The sequence below is a fragment of the Anarhichas minor genome, unplaced genomic scaffold, assembly GCF_050575085.1.
Source record: "Anarhichas minor isolate MPS153535 unplaced genomic scaffold, ASM5057508v1 ptg000136l, whole genome shotgun sequence".
Taxonomy (NCBI): domain Eukaryota; kingdom Metazoa; phylum Chordata; class Actinopteri; order Perciformes; family Anarhichadidae; genus Anarhichas; species Anarhichas minor.
Window position 1 is genome coordinate 8,488,916 of NW_027466582.1, and position 18,209 is coordinate 8,507,124.

General features: G+C 42.3%; 2 protein-coding genes across 2 annotated transcripts; both read left to right on the forward strand.

The window, feature by feature from the left end:
• The first annotated feature begins 2,613 nt into the window (after nt 1-2,613).
• Nucleotides 2,614-5,965, forward strand: dcph1 (damage control phosphatase 1). Its single transcript, XM_076083631.1, has 5 exons — nt 2,614-2,865; nt 3,274-3,379; nt 3,479-3,720; nt 3,919-4,084; nt 4,404-5,965. The coding sequence occupies exons 1-5, from the start codon at nt 2,804-2,806 to the stop codon at nt 5,190-5,192; spliced, it is 1,365 nt and encodes a 454-aa protein (XP_075939746.1). The 5' UTR covers nt 2,614-2,803; the 3' UTR covers nt 5,193-5,965.
• Nucleotides 5,966-7,982: 2,017 nt separating this feature from the next.
• On the forward strand, nt 7,983-18,205 carry esr1 (estrogen receptor 1). Its single transcript, XM_076084534.1, has 9 exons — nt 7,983-8,507; nt 9,411-9,631; nt 10,205-10,321; nt 10,962-11,149; nt 11,347-11,500; nt 13,896-14,034; nt 14,860-14,993; nt 15,546-15,729; nt 16,595-18,205. Exons 1-9 carry the CDS (start codon nt 8,071-8,073, stop codon nt 16,869-16,871), a joined length of 1,851 nt encoding a protein of 616 aa, XP_075940649.1. The 5' UTR covers nt 7,983-8,070; the 3' UTR covers nt 16,872-18,205.
• Nucleotides 18,206-18,209: the final 4 nt, after the last annotated feature.

The following is an 18,209-nucleotide window of genomic DNA, read 5'->3' on the forward strand; positions in this document are numbered from 1 at the left end:
TTGAATTGTAATTTTCCTCTGAGGCAGTTGCAAAGTGTTTTATATAAACTTAAGATTTATAAGGATAACTGATCAAGCTCAATTAGTTTTTTAGTTTTTAGAGGACTGAATTCCCCCGTGACATGGCTATTATAGGTCTATTTATGGAAACAGGATGTGATTCCCACAAAACGTATTAACTGTATGACAGAAGATATTGAATACAGGTTCAACAAATGTTCATACATTATTGGTCACTGTTAAACACTGGTTTGTAGTTTGTATGTGTCACTATTAGATTATTATGTTTTGATGTCAGATCAGTTTGGCCATCCCCTTTCTCCTTTCTTTTATATTGGTATGTTGCAGTCATTTCCAAGCACCCCATGTGTAAAATAAATCTATAAACTGATGCCAATATCTACAAAAAATACTTTTATTCAACAGCATTTAACAAACCTGCGCATATTAACCTGGGTTCCCCCTTATATACCGTAACCAAACAGTGTCACAACTTTGTACATTTTAAACAGTGTCATTAAGTCGAATAACCTTAAAATCACAGCAAACAAAATTTTTGTGAGTTGTTTCTTTTGTGTGAAAATAGTAATTATAGTCGCTTCCTGTAGCCTACACTCCAAATGGGGTCTTAAATTACAGCTTTTTTTTTTTTTGTAATCCCAACACAGGGCCTGTGAATTGGTCAACTCAAATGTCAATGGAAAACCTATTTTTTTTTGTTTAAATAGAAGGAAGTACCAGAAGAGGGAAGTAGTGGAGGTCTTGGAAATAGATTTCAACCACACCACACATGGCCTGCACAGTAAGAGTAGGAAGACCTTCTCGCACAAACGCACTTTGGATCAATATTTTGTCATCAGATGTTGCCCCATAGTGTAAAGACCAATTTGTTTTACCAGACCTGTCATTACAGAGTTGCTTTTTTTAAAGCCTTAGGACAGGGAGTCCACAGGAGGACCAGATTAAGCAAGTTGTAGCTCTGTAAACGCTTACTCGGCAGTCAGAGAATAGGTAGAGAATTTATTTGTTAAGGTTACAGGAGACAGGATACTTCGGAAGGGGGCAGAAATGTCTCTTAAGCAGGCCCTGAGGAGCTTAAAGTCTCCGTCCTGTCAACAAACAATAGACTTAGATCTGATCCTAATTAGCTTATAAAAAATGTAGGCCTGTGGGGGTACGAAATGTCTCACAAGAATCACAAGCAAAAGATTGATTGATGCCACTGGTAGAGTAATAGTAGATGGTAATGACTACAGAACACAAGCATGTTTACTTTACTGAAAGGCCCACAGCAGGGGTTTATTGAAAGAAGCAGATACACTGTTACCACATGGCTGATTGTTTTTCTTAATCATTAAAATATATATATTATTATCAACAGTTTTTTTTATTTTTTGTAATGCTCCACCATTAGGGGAAGTCTGTCCTGTCTGCTTCTGTACATATGGCTTCCTTATGCCCTATTAATCAATCTCCTGCTTCTTTTTCTCAGAGGAGCTCCTTCAAAAGAGACGCAGACTGGACTTTCACATGACATCATTTAAACTAAATAGATTTTTCCTGCATAATGCATTTTACAGTAAGTACACAAGTACAGCAAAGACTGCATTGCTTTAAAACGTAAAAGTATGCGAGATTTACTCCGATTTGGCCGTTTCCTGACGTCAGGGAACAATACACACGACACGTAGTTGCTCAATCCTCCTGTTGCGTTAGAGGACTGTGGTGTGCTGAAACACCTGTTTAAACAGCGCCTTTAACGTTAGCCACCACCACCCCCCTTCATGGCCTGTTTTGAAACCGGAGTGGTGAGTCACTCCTTTCTCGGTTTAGAAAAACAGATCCGGCCAGGCTGGGGCCCCGGTGGGGGGATGGGAGGCCGGCGGTGGATGAACACCGGAGGTGGACGCAGCTGGACTCCCACTCCCAAGGACCCCACATCCTGACAACGGCCCGCCGTGTTCCCATAGTGACCGGGGCTGATCTGAAAGTGGAAACACCGCCAGAATGAATTGATGTGCGTGTTTTTACCGGCCTAGTAATCGTGGGTGCAGCGAATCAATTGGTCATGTTCTGCAGAAAGAACACCCAGAGTGGGGAGACCTTCTCTAAAAGCGACTATATTTATATACGTTCATATATCCACGAATAGTAGCGTAGTATTTAATCAGGGTCTCCAGCAAGGACTTGCTATGAATCGGTCTACCCCCCCTCCTTCTTTTCCCGCCAAAAGCCTCAGGGGGGGGGGGCGGGGGTCGAATTATCCTGATAGAGCGAATCAATGTCTCCATGACAACCGTTGCTCTGGACGACTAGGGATGCTCGGGGTGCTGCTGCCGCAACAACAGGGGGTCATGCGCAATGCGGCAGGGCGCGTACCCGTCTGTGATCCCCCATCCACCCCAGAAATATTAATGTTGAAGTCTTTCAACAAGTGAGTTACGTGTTAAGTGAGTTACCCTCAATTAAACAAGGCGCGAGGTATCATCTTTAAGGTTTAATGGCAGCCTCAACGTGCACGGGGGACACACAACTTGCCAACTTTGCAGTTCACACATTAACCGCTAGATGGCAGCATCGCCTCCTAAATAAAACACAGGTCTACAAGGAACCAGGAAATACATATTAAAATGTAATACACTTGTTTACAGAAACAGACTTCAAGCTTGATACGATCTGCTTGGCCACGTAACGTCCATAGTCACACGTCGCGGTTCGAACCTCAAGCAGACCCCTAAACTTTGTACCTGTCCTGGAAATTATATCGATAAAGTTTGAATTTGAACAGACTCCCACTGCTACAATGATGGCGGCTGATCGAACAGTGCACGGAGTTCCGCCTTCACTGTCTGCTAAAGTGGTCGGGTATGTCAATGGTTGCTCTAACAACTTGTTCACCATGTTAAATAATGTGGCTAACTAACGCTATACTGCTGCGTCACAGCGGCTACGACTGTCGTGTTTAAACCAGCAGCAGCATTAGCTTATTGCTAACAGACATGCACGAAGTTGGTATTTAACGCTATAACTTTACTGAGTGTACACATGCAAGCATATACTGTTGACTCAGTGAACTTGAATGTATTTTTTGACGGTTTCGTTGTATAAGCAAGTATGGTTTTGCAGTAGAAAAGTCTACAAAGTAAGGGCTCACGTTAACTTTACGTCTTGCTAGGTTAATTAGCATGCTAGCTCACTAGTGCATACACCTGCTAATGTTGGAATGGTAATATCAGGAAGTGTCAGTGGCTAACTCATGTCGTTTCTCTGCAGGTCATTTGCCTATTTGACTGTGAGAGACAGATTGCCCACCATCCTGACTAAAGTTATAGATACAATACATCGCAACAAAAACAAGTTCTTTGAAGAATATGGAGAGGTAAGCATTGTTATTGATGAATTGAGCTCGAGTTGTTTTTGATCAACTACTTGTTTTCTTCAGCTGTGTGTTTCCTCTTCCCTCTTTATTTTCACACAGGAAGGTATCCAGGCAGAGAAGCAGACAATAGGTCTGCTGTCTAAGATGAGGAATGAGCTGCAGACAGATAAGCCAGTTCTAGAGCTGACGGACGGCCTGCAAGACACGGAGTGCTGGAATCAGTACCTGCAGAGACAACAGAAGACGCACGGAGACGAGGATTCTGTCAGCTGGTTCAAGTCTCCGTGGCTCTATGTGGAGTGCTACATGTACCGCAGAGTACATGAGGCCCTCTGGCTCAAGTGAGAATATATGCATTTTACAATGGTATCTGTTGCTGTCCTATTAACTGCTTTTGCGTATATATTTCTCTGCAGCTATGCATTATTTCATTATATTCGTTTTGACTTCGATCGAACTGCCGATCTTCATTTTTTCTGTTCCTTTACAATCTGTTCTTGTCCTCTAGTCATGATTCTATTTGATTTGTTTTCTTTCAGTCCTCCCATCAGTGACTACGACGTCTTTAACGAGGGAAAGACTCAGAGCTTTTTTGAGTCTCAGCAGGCTATGATCGCCTTATGTACATACTTGGAGGGCGTCAACAAGAATATGGAGGAACTCTCCAAGAATCAGCTGCATGAGCATTTCAACAAACTGCTGCAGGTAAGTGTCTTTTATACCAGACTAATGCGTAACAATCAAGTGAGTAAAGGTAAAAGCCGCAGTATTCATCAGTATTATCGATGAACCCATCGATTCTTACTACCCTACTCTGCAGTTCCTTTTTATGGAAGATTTTAGCGTCTTTTAGGGTAGTTTTGTGTTTTAACCTCCTTTCCGGCTGCCATTTTCAATGAAAAGACTGACAAATAATACAAAATACTCTGTCCATTCATCCATTCTCTCATCTATCCTATTCAGGGTCACAAGTGGACACATTACAATTGGTTTGTGTTTAACTTCTTTATTTGACTTTTCCTAGGTTTCTCTATGGGGGAACAAGTGTGATCTGTCCATCTCTGCTGGCCAAGACAACTCCCAGAAGACCAGTCCAATAGACTCCCTGAACAGCCTGCAACCCTTCATCTTGGTGAATGACTCCAACATGGTGTGGTCTACTCTTCTTTCCGCTCAGAGGCCCGGACAATCTGAGAAAACCGCTGCAGTCAGAGTGGACATTGTTCTAGACAATTCTGGCTTTGAGTTATTCACTGACTTGGTCTTAGCAGATTTCCTGGTTTCCTTCCACCTTGCCAATGAGGTCCATTTTCATGGCAAATCCATCCCATGGTTTGTCTCTGATGTCACAGCCAACGATTTTCAGTGGACCATCCAGCAGACCACGGCGGCCAATCACAAGTGGATGTCAAAGACTGGTGTCCAGTGGAAGAGCCACCTGAAGGAGGGCGCGTGGTCCTATCACGATCATCCCTTCTGGACAACGCCCCATGAGTTTTGTGACATGGAAGCTGATGCTCCGGACCTGTACGCGACCCTGCAGGGGGCCGACCTGGTGCTGTTTAAGGGTGATCTCAACTACAGGAAGCTGACGGGGGACAGGGAGTGGGATCACGCGGTGGGCTTCGATACTGCGCTACGGGGTTTTGGGCCTGCACCGCTGTGTAGCCTGAGGACTCTCAAGGCCAACGTTCAGGTCGGTCTGCAGCCGGGCCAAGGGGAGAAGCTCGGCTCCCAAGATCCTGATTGGATGACCAGCAGCAAATACGCTGTCATTCAGTTCTCCAGCTCAAAGTGTGAACAGAAAGACTGACCTCAGGACCTCACTGGGAAGATGTGGGTTCATAAGAACATTACAGTAAGAAGTACCATAAGAAGGAGTTCCCTTTAAGGCATAACACCAAGTCTTTGTTCCTCCTTGTCATGGTTGATACAGAAATATTGAGTTATTGTCACAATATACCATGTACACAGTACCATGTCATGCTTAAAATGTTAGCACTTTAGATCTTAATGTGTCCTCATGATTTGAACACAATTGTTTACGGTGACAAATTAATCCTCCGAGGTAACAAATCAAATTCGTTTTTTATGGCAAATAGCTTATGTGTTGTGCACAATGTATTACGGGAATATGTTTACAGGTTATTAGATGCTGTTAACTATTTTTGAGTAAGAATTGGGCTTTATAAATCTGTCCTAGAGCAGCAATACCTTTCCTTTTGCATGCAGTTGATTAACTCGATATATAGCTTTTCTTTGTTCTAACTCTGCTCAGGTTGTGTTTGGTGTCATTGGTATGCACGTATCAAAACATGCAGACGGCCATTTGAATTCCGCTTCAGCGGATCATAACATTGTTAAGTGTGAAAGCTAGACTGTTATTGGGGCCGTGTAACAATAACAGTGACAGTGTGTGCTTGTTTTGTTTAAAATGGAAACCCAGACCTTCATAGATGAAAGTGTTACGTCATGTACATTTTCAGCATCGGTACCTCGGAGGTGATGTTAACTGGATTCTTCTGCTGGGTGGGGTGATATCATTTTCATTAAAGGGTTTGATTTAATAAAGAACTGCAGAACTGGTCTCTTCTTCCCCCACTGTCGTACTTTACAAACATTATAGATACAACATGTGAGCAGCTGGCATTTTGATCTAGTATATGAACCCGCATGGTTTATTACTACTAAGTGCAGCGACAGTATTTTTTGCCAGAAAATGCATCTGTACACAGATAATACTCCACCAGTAGATGGTTTAAATGTTCACCAGTTGTGTGACATTGTTGATTGAGATTTTATAACAGTTGTTGACCTTTTCATGTACTCCGGGTCAGTGTGGACCCAGAAAAAACAGCTGGAAATGCTGCAACATGTGCATTACAATCCCAGAATGAGCTGGGAAAGCTGAATGGCATCATTAAGGCTGCTGACGCGCTTTGTTAATGTGCTCTGTCACGAGGATTGGATGAATCACGACGAGAAGCAGCCCATCTTCAGCCATTTAGGTGATTTTAGCCGTTTCATTTCTAACATTCATTTCATCTTCTCATTCAACAGAGTTTTCGTTTTATTCCAGGGGAAATGCAAAAAATGGAAAACCTATCAGAGCTACTTGTTTTCCACTTGACCTGACATGTCCTGAAAATTGGGCTGTTTACTCAAGAAAGATGTTGCACAGAGAAGAGAAAATGAAGTCCCTGTGACAAATGTTCAGCTTGTCCTCAGGGGGGGGGGGGTTGATGCTTCTGATCATCTTTATGAATTTCTGGTATTATTGACAGTCTGTCAGCTGTTTCTCACAGAAATAAGTCTATTCAAGATCTTCATTGATTTTCAAATGATCATTTGAAAATCATTTTTTTGACATTGAGCTGAATTGTTTGTGGTTTTATTTCACACTTTTCATGAATGTTGGAAATGAGTTTATTAGTTTTCTTGGTATTTAAGCTCACAAGGTTTTCTTGATGCCTGGTCCCAAAACATGCAAGGACGATTAGGATCCCAGAATATCACAAAGCTGGGTCTTCTGTGCAGTAAACATGAACATTGATTTCTTAAATCCTTTATTTGTTTATGTTCTGTTTTATCTTTGACTTGACCTGATGAAGTAATGATTAACTGCTCCTTGTGGTGGTCTTATAATATCCTCCTTTCAATGAAATATCACTAGGACAATAGGACTTCTTTTAAATATTTGTCATTTTTTTCTGTAATGTTTGTTAAAATATTTAATTTATGTCATGCACCATCTGTGTAATAGTTTAATTCCCTCATTTGGGATTGATTATGTAATCGTTGGCTGGAGGAATGAGATTTGACCTCCTGCTCTGTTTGCTGTGTTATGGTGACCTGGCACTAAAACACACTGTGGTTTGGTTATCGATTTGGCCACATCTTTAATTTGTTTATCCTCTTTTTAACCTTTCCCATTGTGTTCAATGAGCCCAGCTAGGTTCCTGAGAGTCAGCGATATCAGAGAGAGGAGAGCAAAGAGGGAGCGAGACGACTCACAGAAGAGGCTATGAGAATGATTCATGTGTGAGAGGTGAGTCGTGTATCGTGATGGATTTGGGCTTTCTTTTAGCCACCGCTGTTTAAAACTATTGTCCGAATGTCTCTCATTTCCACACTGATTTGATTTGCTGCAGTCTCAGGTGTATTCAATAACATGGCTACAGAAATAGGCCGCTCATACGTCATGCTGGAAGCTTGCTGAGTATCTGGTAAACATCTCCCTGCTACTTTACAGATGTTTTTTCCTCTGGGTGCCAGCTACAACAAAAGCAAAAGCTTTTCGATGTAAGAGAAAGGTGAAGTTGGAAGAGAACCTTGTTATTGTGGGGTTGTGTGAGAGAGAGAGGGAGAGGACAGGGGAGTTATTTTGGAATCACTAGTTCTCTGTCTATCTTCCTCTTTCTTTATCCCACTAGTATGGGAGGAGTCTTTTTGGATGTCTTTTTGTTTTTTTTGTGGTGGGCGGAAGCTCAAGGCAGATAGGGAAAAGGGACTGGAAGAATAGTGGACCCTTCAAGTTCCCTGACGGGCTTTGTTGGACTAAAGGCAGGAGAGAGAGAGAGAGAGAGAGAGAGAGAGAGAAAGAGAGAGAGAGCGCGCAGCACTCGTCTCCCCTCCCAGCAATTGGGAGAGCAAGTTTAAATCATGTTGCATATCAGTGCTGTTGTGCTGTGATGTTGCTCAGGCAGAGCCCGACGCAGAGCAGACAGCCTTGTGGACCATTACTCAGACCCAGGATCAGCCCAGCCCTTTCAGAACTGGAGACCCTCTCCCCGAAACATCCCTCGCCTGCACCACGTGCCCACTTCAGTGACATGTACCCTGAAGAGAGCCGGGGGTCTGGAGGGGTAGCCACTGTGGACTTCCTGGAAGGAACTTACGACTATGCCGCCCCCACCCCTGCCCCGACACCTCTTTACAGCCACTCCACCCCTGGCTTCTACTCTGCTCCGCTGGACTCCCACAGACCACCCTCAGATGGCAGCCTTCAGTCCCTGGGTAGTGGGCCTACCAGTCCTATAGTGTTTGTACCCTCAAGCCCCCGACTCAGCCCCTTTTTGCACCCACCCAGCCACCACTATTTGGAAACCACCTCAACACACGTCTACAGGTGAGGGAATAACATTCGTCCTTATCGCTACAGTCGACAAAAGTGTTTGTTGTGTGGTTGGGAAGAAGTTATTTTTATAGGCTCTGCGTCAACAAGTATGAATTACTGCTTTCATTTTTCTTTTTTAATAATTAAGGTAAGTTGGTGATTACCTCTGCTTGAGTCTGATTGTTTGGTCAGTTTGTGCTTTATTGATTATTTAACTGAAAAAAGAATTGCAATAAAAACAAATCAAAGTCAGATTTGTTTCTCCAGTTTTGTTTTTGACCAATCTGTCGTGATTCCAGCACAAAGTTAAAGAATAATATCCATGAAGGAAAAAAAGTATCTCCTTCATTTTACTGTATTGTCTCCACTGACTGAGTGGTTTTAGGGCATTTTGCCACATAACTGTATTTAATATCTTTCGCTCACAAATGATGGCATTGGCATTCTATTCAGTCCTCACAATGCAGTTATAAACAAAACAATTATATAACTGCATTGTGGGGGTTTTTTTTGTGTCTTTTGCTTCGAACAAAACATTGCCACAATCTCAATAGAAGGGATCAAGCTTTGTCCTGGTTTCTAATTCCAGAGATTAAGGACTTTGTCAAAGACCTTGAGAAAGGAACAATACGTAAGAACAACTGCAGTACACGTACAGATTGCTTCCTGGCTCAGGTGGAAAACAGTACTCTGCTTTTCTCTCTGCCACTGTCAAGTTAAAGTTTGTACGGTAAAGGTTAGAATGATAAATAAGTATTTGCTGGCATAAAACATTTATGGGAGCAATTTTTGACAAAAATGTCCTTTTATTTATGTATAGATTATTTCATCTGCGTCTCAATTTATTGTCATTGTCTATGAAGATTCATGAGATAATTCAACTGATCTGAAATCCTCGTCCTGTGACATGTCCAGTGTACCATCCAGTCAGCAGTCGGTTTCCAGAGAGGACCAGTGCGGCACCAGCGACGAGTCGTACAGTCTGGTGGAGTCGGGGGCCGGAGCGGGGGCCGGGGGCTTTGAGATGGCCAAAGAGACGCGTTTCTGTGCCGTGTGCAGTGACTATGCCTCTGGGTACCACTACGGGGTGTGGTCCTGTGAGGGCTGCAAGGCCTTCTTTAAGAGGAGCATCCAGGGTAGGTACTCTGTCGCCTTCATCCAGTTGTGACCACTGGATTTTACTCCCAAACGTCACCTGTTTGTGAGAGATCATGACTGAGAAATGCTTAGACTTAAGTACTGTGTCTGTCATGGAGAATTATAATTATAAGAACACAATTACCAGTACAATAGCCGACTTTGTAAATGGAGAAAAACATTGTTGTACTGTCAGTCAACAAAAGAGCATTTAGTGTGATTTAATCAGGAACATCTGGGAGTCTTAAAAACATCCACATCATGTCTTTCATACTACAGGATGTACAACCTCCGTGTACTGCTGCCTCTGTGTGCAGATAAAAACGTCTGTTGTCACTTGTAGCCATGTTAGTTTGTGATATGACGCTCTGGCATATTGAGAAGTCTTGTTATGGAAGACCGCTCTGAAAGAAACCAATAGTCTCCATGGCAATGACGGAGACAAGTTTTAATTTTCTCCATCTCGGATCCATTTAAACTGGGAATAGAGTGTTCCTGGCTACTAAATAACATAAATCTCAACTGAACACTGGAGTGGGAGTCTTGAAGTAATGGATTTTTTTCCATTTCAGGTCACAATGACTATATGTGCCCAGCAACCAATCAGTGTACTATTGACAGGAATCGGAGGAAGAGCTGCCAGGCTTGCCGTCTTAGAAAGTGTTACGAAGTGGGCATGATGAAGGGAGGTGGGTCGACACACCAGGAGATTTCCCATCTTTTCTAGGACCAAAGTCTTTGTTTAGTTTGTTTTATTTTGCAGATGTGCTTTTTTTTCTCCAATTTGGTGTCATTTACTAAACTTAGTTGTGTTATTACTGGTTGTCCTGTTGTTTTTACTTGTTTCATTTTGGTTAAATTGTTTGATAAGCCTTCTACGATTCTGTTTCCTTTTTGCAGAACTTAGCTTTTCTGTATGTTGTTTTAATTCCAGCAAAATAAGCTAATTTGATTGCCGTCATTTTAACAAATTTCAAAATTGCCATCTATCAACCACGGTCTTCTGCTGAGAGGATTGGCACAAATATGAGAGTCTTGGTGGACGCAGATAAGCTTGAGACTAACTTTAACATGACCTTGAAGGGATTTCCTCTTAAGGAGTACGACTGCTGATTAAAACACACCCACATTTTGTTTTCATACTTCTTGAATCACACAGGCATCCATGTAATCTTCACCGCTGGACTTTGTGGTAAAACAGGATACAAAGTTGTGTGTGTTGAGGAAAAAGCCCGACGAGTTTGTTTGGCACCGTGTGCATGTTTGTGGCTTTTTTTTCTTGGTTTCTGTGTGTAATTATTATGTATTAATGATACCCTACTGTTCAAGGTGTGCGCAAGGACCGTGGGCGTGTTTTGCGGCGTGACAAACGACGGTCTGACCTCGGTGACAGAGACAAGGCCTCTAAGGACCTGGAGCACAGGACAGTGCCCTCCCAGGACAGGAGGAAACGCAGCAGCATCAGCAGCGCTTGTGTTGGAGGAAAATCAATGCTGACTAGCATGCCCCCTGACCAGGTGCTGATTCATGTGGAGACACTCGTTACCTTGTTCTGAACAGTCGTCCGTCGGGTGCCATGAATATTCATATATTCACACGTAATTACATAGCATGTGGCTAGTGGACGTTGAGATACGTTTGTTGTCGCTTTAACTCTTTGACGCTTTGATTTGTCTGGTTACGTTGTTTTTCGGTTTCTCTGCTGCTTCATCAGGTGCTCCTCCTGCTCCAGTGTGCCGAGCCCCCGATACTCTGCTCTCGTCAGAAGCTGAGCCGACCCTACACCGAGGTCACCATGATGACCCTGCTCACCAGCATGGCCGATAAGGAGCTAGTCCACATGATTGCCTGGGCCAAGAAGCTTCCAGGTACTGCTTAGACCGGCAAGGTAGCCACACCACGAGCTAATACGCTTAAATAGTTTTCAGTACTATGTTGAGTACATAATGCAGTGTATGTTTTTCAGACCCATTTTTCCAAATACATTTTTTTATTAAAAGATTACAACAATCTCAATTCAAAGGAGCAATAACTAAGATTCTGCTAGCCCTAGTACAAAGTTACTGTAACACAGTATCTAGAGGCTGTTGATAGAGACAGATTAATGACAATTACTTTACCAGATGTTGATATTAAGCTTTCATTTGGAGCAAAAACCTGAAAATAAGTGGAATTGTTAAGACTCTCTTGAGACTTGCCAGGAGTCTGGCTACATTCATGGTCCATTAACATCAAACATATCCTGTCTGCAATGTGGTCTGTAGGGAACTGTCCTTTTCCCACCACGGTTTTAAATACAACAAATAACTTGTTGTTGTCGAACAGATTGTGTCTGTAAATGTTGAGGGAATAAGATGTAGCTTCCCCAAAACTGAATGGTCCATAAGTAGAGGATAACATATTGACGTGTGAGCATAAAGTTAAATAATAAGCTCTAAACATGTTTTTGTTGAAGTCTGACTTCTGTATGTCAGGCTTGTTGTGAAGCTGTGTTTTTGGTGGGTCATAAGTGATGATTGAGAGGGATTATGTGAACTATACTTTTTTTAGTAAATTGTTGCATATTATACCTTTTAACAGGCCTCTTTGGCCCACTTCCACAGGCGCCCCTACACTCCAGATACACTGCTGTCTGTTGCTATCGACAAGGTACAAAAATGTTTTAAAAAATAGCCCATTTAAAGATTGGAGATACAGTTACTGAAAACATAATAAAATACAGAACGCTGATGAATGTCAAACATTAGCGCAGAACATTAAGATTATAAAAGAGTTGGATTGAAGGATTCTAAGTGAAATAAAAGCCTCTCAGTGCAAACTTCATTTCCTCAAGGTTCATTGACATCATCAGGTGTTTGAGCCAGAACATCCAGTTTAACAAAGTAAAATTATTGCTTATTCTTGTAGCTTTTGATAGATATGGGAGACCTTTATAGTGGAGGCACACATGGACACACACACACACACACACAAATGCAGAACCATTACAGCGACGGTTATTACAGTCAATCACCTTTTGAGAGGATTGTTTGGCTAGCACCCCACAGAGCCTAAATGCAGGATAGAACACATCACCCTTTAGCATGTACACATAAGTATTACAGCCTTGTGTGTCACTAAAAGCCCAAAGGCACACAGTTTTAATTGCGAGGGGGGACAATGGGAGTGAATTGGCTGTAATTACATATGAATTGAGACAGCTGAGTGCCGGCGATAAGGCTTCGTAAGAGTGCAGAGATTGCAGGTGATTTAATTTAAGTAGCCATTCCCTGCCAGGTAACAAGAGCATGCATTTGTTATTTTTTATAAAAGGGATGAAGGTCCACACCATGCTGCAGTTAACACCCGCCTCTCCAATTAATCAGCACTGGTGCAACAACTCTTATCGACACCAGAGTTTTGACTGTTTGGATTATCTGGACTATTTGGTCTTTATTACAAATAACATCTGTGGATCAGGATAAAAAACAAATATGGGGTCTCATGCAGCAACATTCTCTTGAATTTCTCTTATATTTTTTGTTTAAGACAAAACTCCAGAAGCACCAAACATTGTTGACCATCCATATCTGCTTCCACCCAGGTGTGCTGAATGAGGAAACCCATTTGATCATAAATTGGATGTGTGTGGCAGATGGTTTATTATCATAGTTAACGCCCCTTAAACACTCTATAAGGACAGGCATTGTGCCGTGTCTAAATACTCTGACACATGCCCTAAAACTGGAGAGATGCCACCAAAAAGGATGGAAGAAGAAGAAGACGAGCTTAACTCGTATTGAAATCGACGTACTGTTAAATCAACTGAAACAAAGTAAACGTGTGATTTTCCAGTGGGCAGTACTGGCGTTACAGGAAAATCAAAAAGCATTGAGGAGCATTACTCTAAAACAGACAATAATATAAATTAGATTTTCAAATTTTCAGGCATTTATTTATGTTCCTCATCTTTAAAACGTATGTTTCCTTGTGCTGTATAAACAATTTGTGGACTGTGAAAACAAGATGTCTTTCGTCTTATCTTGAGTACTCTCAGCCACTATTAAACCAAACAACGAATTGTGAATTCCTACAGAAATGAGAGGACATTTGTTCTCGTATCGCTTGCTGGCATGGAGCCCAGAGTCCAGTGTTGTTCAGTCAAAGAGCTGATATGGCTTCTGGACGGCTGCTATAAGAACCTGTGTGAATCTACTTTCCGTGTGGATCACCTTGGTCCTTTCACCAGAATACTTGTACAAATGCACGTTTGTGTTTTTCTAGGTTTCCTGCAGCTGGGCCTCCATGACCAGGTGCAGCTGCTGGAGAGCTCGTGGTTGGAGGTACTGATGATCGGGCTCATCTGGAGGTCCATCCACTGCCCCGGCAAACTCATCTTTGCACAGGACCTTATACTAGACAGGTAGCCATGAATACTCACCTGACTTCTCTATGACACGCATCTACTTTTCTCATACCCTATTTCTCTGTAACTGGATTTCTTCCCTATTTCTCTCACTCTCACACAAATCTTAAGAGTGATACATCAGCATTATTTCCCATTTCGCACCTTTCCAGCCATTGTGCCACCCTAACACGCCCGCCTTTAGACTGAAAGACTAATTACATGCCCCCCACGGAGTAGAGAACAGCCTCTCTCTCACCTGAAACACTCCTCATCATTACTGTGCTGAGCTGATAGCCAGGACAGATGGAAAAGTAAGAACGATGGCGGGGGAGAGAGAGAGAGAGCTAAATGACGAACAGAGAGGACAAAAACATAGAGATGCGTACATGGATTTCTGCTTTGCCGGCACAGCCTGTTCCCTTCACCCCCCCCCCCCCCCCTATGTTCAAAGTAAACAAGATGGCCAAACTACAGTGTCTACCTCTGAGTGAAAAAGAGAGGGAGGTGGAGACGGAGACAAGGACGAGGGAGACATGCAGACAGACGCCATTTGATTCAAAAGTGTGTTACAGAGTATTATCTCTACAACTGGTCCCTGTTTGAGTGTCCTCACATGATGACTATCCATCTTTCTGTCACTCTTCAACCGTGCTGACAACTGGAGCGTTGCAGTCATTCGGTCCATTAGTTGTTTATCTGGCCCCTCTTTGGATAGTTTCGTGGTGCGCTGCAGCTCAGATGTTGGGCTCTGTTTTTTGTGTACATTTCCGTGATTTTTAATACAAAAAGAAAAGAGAAATAAAATCATTCTGCCGTGTTCTCTTTCCTTCTGCTCCCCAGGAACGAAGGCGACTGTGTCGAAGGCATGGCTGAGATCTTTGACATGCTGTTGGCCACTACTTCCCGCTTCCGCTTGCTCAAACTCAAACCTGAGGAGTTTGTCTGTCTCAAAGCGATCATCTTGCTTAACTCAGGTGAGGCTGGAGCGCTACAATCGGACAGCAGAGACACGTCCCTAATAAAAACAAAGGCTCTCTACTGTGATTTTGTAATCCCACACCACTAAATATTGAACAGTGTCAAACTACACCCACAGAGGTGTAGCTCTGAACGCTGCTCGGGCACATTAGGCGAACAGTGTGTTCTGGAAAAGGCCTGTACCCTCAATACACCGGATAAATATTCCCATGACAACATGAGGCAACAAGAGGCCCGTGTTTGTCCCGGAGATTGAGATATTCTTTATGGGAAACCGAGTAGACCGAAATACCAACGGGATGACACAGCTGCTAGAGCCAGATGAACGTTTGATTGCTGTGTGGGCAATACTGCATCTGTAATTAATGCTCTGCTCTTATATCCATGTGAGTCAGATCTTTCACTTGTTTTTAGCTTGAAATGGTTGCAAGTTGAGTTTTTTCACTTGAGCATGTCTCTATGAGATGTTATTACTCCTGCTGAAGTCTCTTTTTAAGAACAGAAAGGTCCATTAACTTAACAAATTAAGTTTTTTTTTCTCTTGTCAGGCGCCTTCTCTTTCTGCACAGCCACGATGGAGCCCCTCCACGACACCGCAGCAGTTCAGCACATGCTGGACACCATCACAGACACTCTCATACATCATATCGGCCAATCGGGCTGCTCGGTTCAGCAGCAGTCGAGACGGCAGGCCCAGCTGCTCCTCCTGCTCTCCCACATCAGACACATGAGGTGAAATTAAATTATAAAAATGTCTTTTTTGTTGTTACCGTGTTAACGGTCTAGTTTTCAACATATTGTGCTGAGAATCATGCTTCAGTAATCCACAGTGGTTCTTTGAAGTGGTAGGAGCTTGAAAGATGAATGCTTTAAAAGGATTTGGGCTCTTTTTAGGCAGGCAGATGATCTGTCTCATCTCCAGACTTTTAAACTTATTCCTGTTCACTGATGAGTTGTTGCCATTTAACCATGGTTGTGTCTGAAATCAGTCACTCATTCACTACTCCCTACTCACTATCCAGGGAGTTCTATGTAGAGGACTGTGTATAGAGGACTATGTTGGGGGTTTTACGGCAAAATGGTAGAAACACACTCGGACACTACTCGTGTCATTGCCTCTCGCCGCTGATTACGTCATTGCTATCGCACAATTAAAACGTGCCAGATGAACGTCAGCCAGTGGACCATCCGTAAAAAACACATGTGTAAAGCTAGGTGAGTGACCATGGATTGAACACTACTTGTCACGATGCATTGTGGGATACTTTGGTGTCCACTATATTGGGTAAAATAATTCTCCCTACACATTCGGACAGCACTAAAAAATGGCGCACTCACTATATAGTGGGCTATATATATATATACTATGATATTTAATGTCTTTTTGACATACCATACTACATACATTTTTTATGAAATTTTCATGATATTCTATAAGATGACATTTGTAATGACATACTATACTATGACTTTTTTATGACATATTTATGACACACTACTATCTTTCATGGGTTGTTGAAACTAGCTTCCCCCATTAACTGACTGATTCCTAAACCGCGTATTTCCTCATCTCCCTTTTTTTTTTTACTCTCTGCAGCAACAAAGGCATGGAGCATCTCTACAGCATGAAGTGCAAGAACAAAGTGCCTCTGTACGACCTGCTGCTCGAGATGCTGGACGCTCACCGCCTCCACCGCCCAGACAAACCAGGTGAGCCGTGGTTCCCCGCTGACGGAGATATTCTCTGCACCACCAGCGACATCTCTTCAGGCGGTTCCAGTTCAGGACCCCGAGTCAGCCATGACAGCCCGAGCAGAGCCCCCACAGTCCTGCAGTATGGAGGGTCCCATTCTGATTGCACCCACATCCTATGAGCCAGAGCACAGCAAGCATCATCTGCAGGTCATAGATATGTGTAGTACACAATGAGAGGGGCTCGGGAATGATATACAATCGTTGTATTTTAATTCATTTCATGAGATAATTATTTATAAATTAAGTGATTTTATAGTTGTAGCTTTATATTTTTCCTTTGCACTACTCCAATTCACTGCAATATGAGCATCAATGCAGTTAATCTTTTACGCTGCCTTTCATAATATCTGTGATTCTGAGTCCAGCTTATTATTATCAAACGGCAGGTGTGAGGTCGTTGTGTGGCACTCTGTTGGCTTTGAAATGAGGAGCAGCTAATTCTTTTTCGTTTGCCTAGACCAAAGTGCACTTCCTCTGGGCTTTAAGGGGCTATTGGGCTTTATTTTTACTTTTACATAATAAGGATGATTATGCACTTGACTATGATAAGACTGGTTAAAATAACTAATTTATTTTGTGTTTAAATTACAATATTGTCAATGACTTAAAATCAGGTATTGTGTTTTCTGTTCACACACAATTTTAAAAATTCGATATACTTTGAAAGAAAATTATTCTCATGATGAAATTGTGAAATGATCAGTGCCGAAGGATACATCCGTTGAATTTTGAAAAGCTAAAAATTGCAGGATCACATCCAAGAACACTGGTTACATAATGAAGGAAGCCGAGCTTTGTTAGAAGCGTCCCGCTGTCCACAGCTTCTTGTGTCGTTGGTTTAATCTTTATGCTCACCTGCACCAAAGTTGTTGTTTTCTTTGTCTTAAATATGTGTTTGTGTGGCAGAGAGACTGAGCTATGAGTGGCTCCAATCAGATTTTATGCAGTTCAACACTTCAAAGCTACAACCAGTTATTGTTCATCCACTAATTCAGTGATTACATGTTGAGTTTGGCTGGATTTGCACACACCTCCAAAAAATGTTTCATAATGTATGTGCACATATGCAAAACGTTTTTACTTCCGTTTAAAAGGACGGAATTTGATGAGATTGTTGAGACAATATCGGATACGGACACGATAAGGTCACAATTGAGAAGCTGCGACCATCGATTATTTGGCGTTTTTGCTTGAAAAATGACTTCTTGTTAAAGTTGTACTCTTTAGCACTCAAGAAATACAGGCAATCAAAATGTATGTTGCTGGGGAAAAAAAGCTAAACAAAAAGATGACGTTAGTGTAGTTTGAAGTAGTCAAATCTGGAGTCTGTGCCACAGAGACGTATGGAAAGCCTCCATAAAATACAAAAACATAAATGATTTGGCCTCTTGAGTTGTTCAGTGTAAGTCCAGTCAAACCTGAACTGACATATCATTTGTTTACTGTGCATAAAAATA

Coding starts and splice junctions, on each gene's coding strand:
- esr1 (XM_076084534.1), top strand. CDS start 8,071: ATGTTGCTCAGGCAGAGCCCGACGCAGAGCAGACAGCCTTGTGGACCA. Junction 11,501..13,895: donor CTGGGCCAAGAAGCTTCCAG/GTACTGCTTAGA, acceptor GTGTTTTTCTAG/GTTTCCTGCAGCTGGGCCTC. Junction 14,994..15,545: donor GATCATCTTGCTTAACTCAG/GTGAGGCTGGAG, acceptor TTCTCTTGTCAG/GCGCCTTCTCTTTCTGCACA.
- dcph1 (XM_076083631.1), top strand. CDS start 2,804: ATGATGGCGGCTGATCGAACAGTGCACGGAGTTCCGCCTTCACTGTCT. Junction 2,866..3,273: donor CTGTCTGCTAAAGTGGTCGG/GTATGTCAATGG, acceptor GTTTCTCTGCAG/GTCATTTGCCTATTTGACTG. Junction 3,721..3,918: donor CATGAGGCCCTCTGGCTCAA/GTGAGAATATAT, acceptor GTTTTCTTTCAG/TCCTCCCATCAGTGACTACG.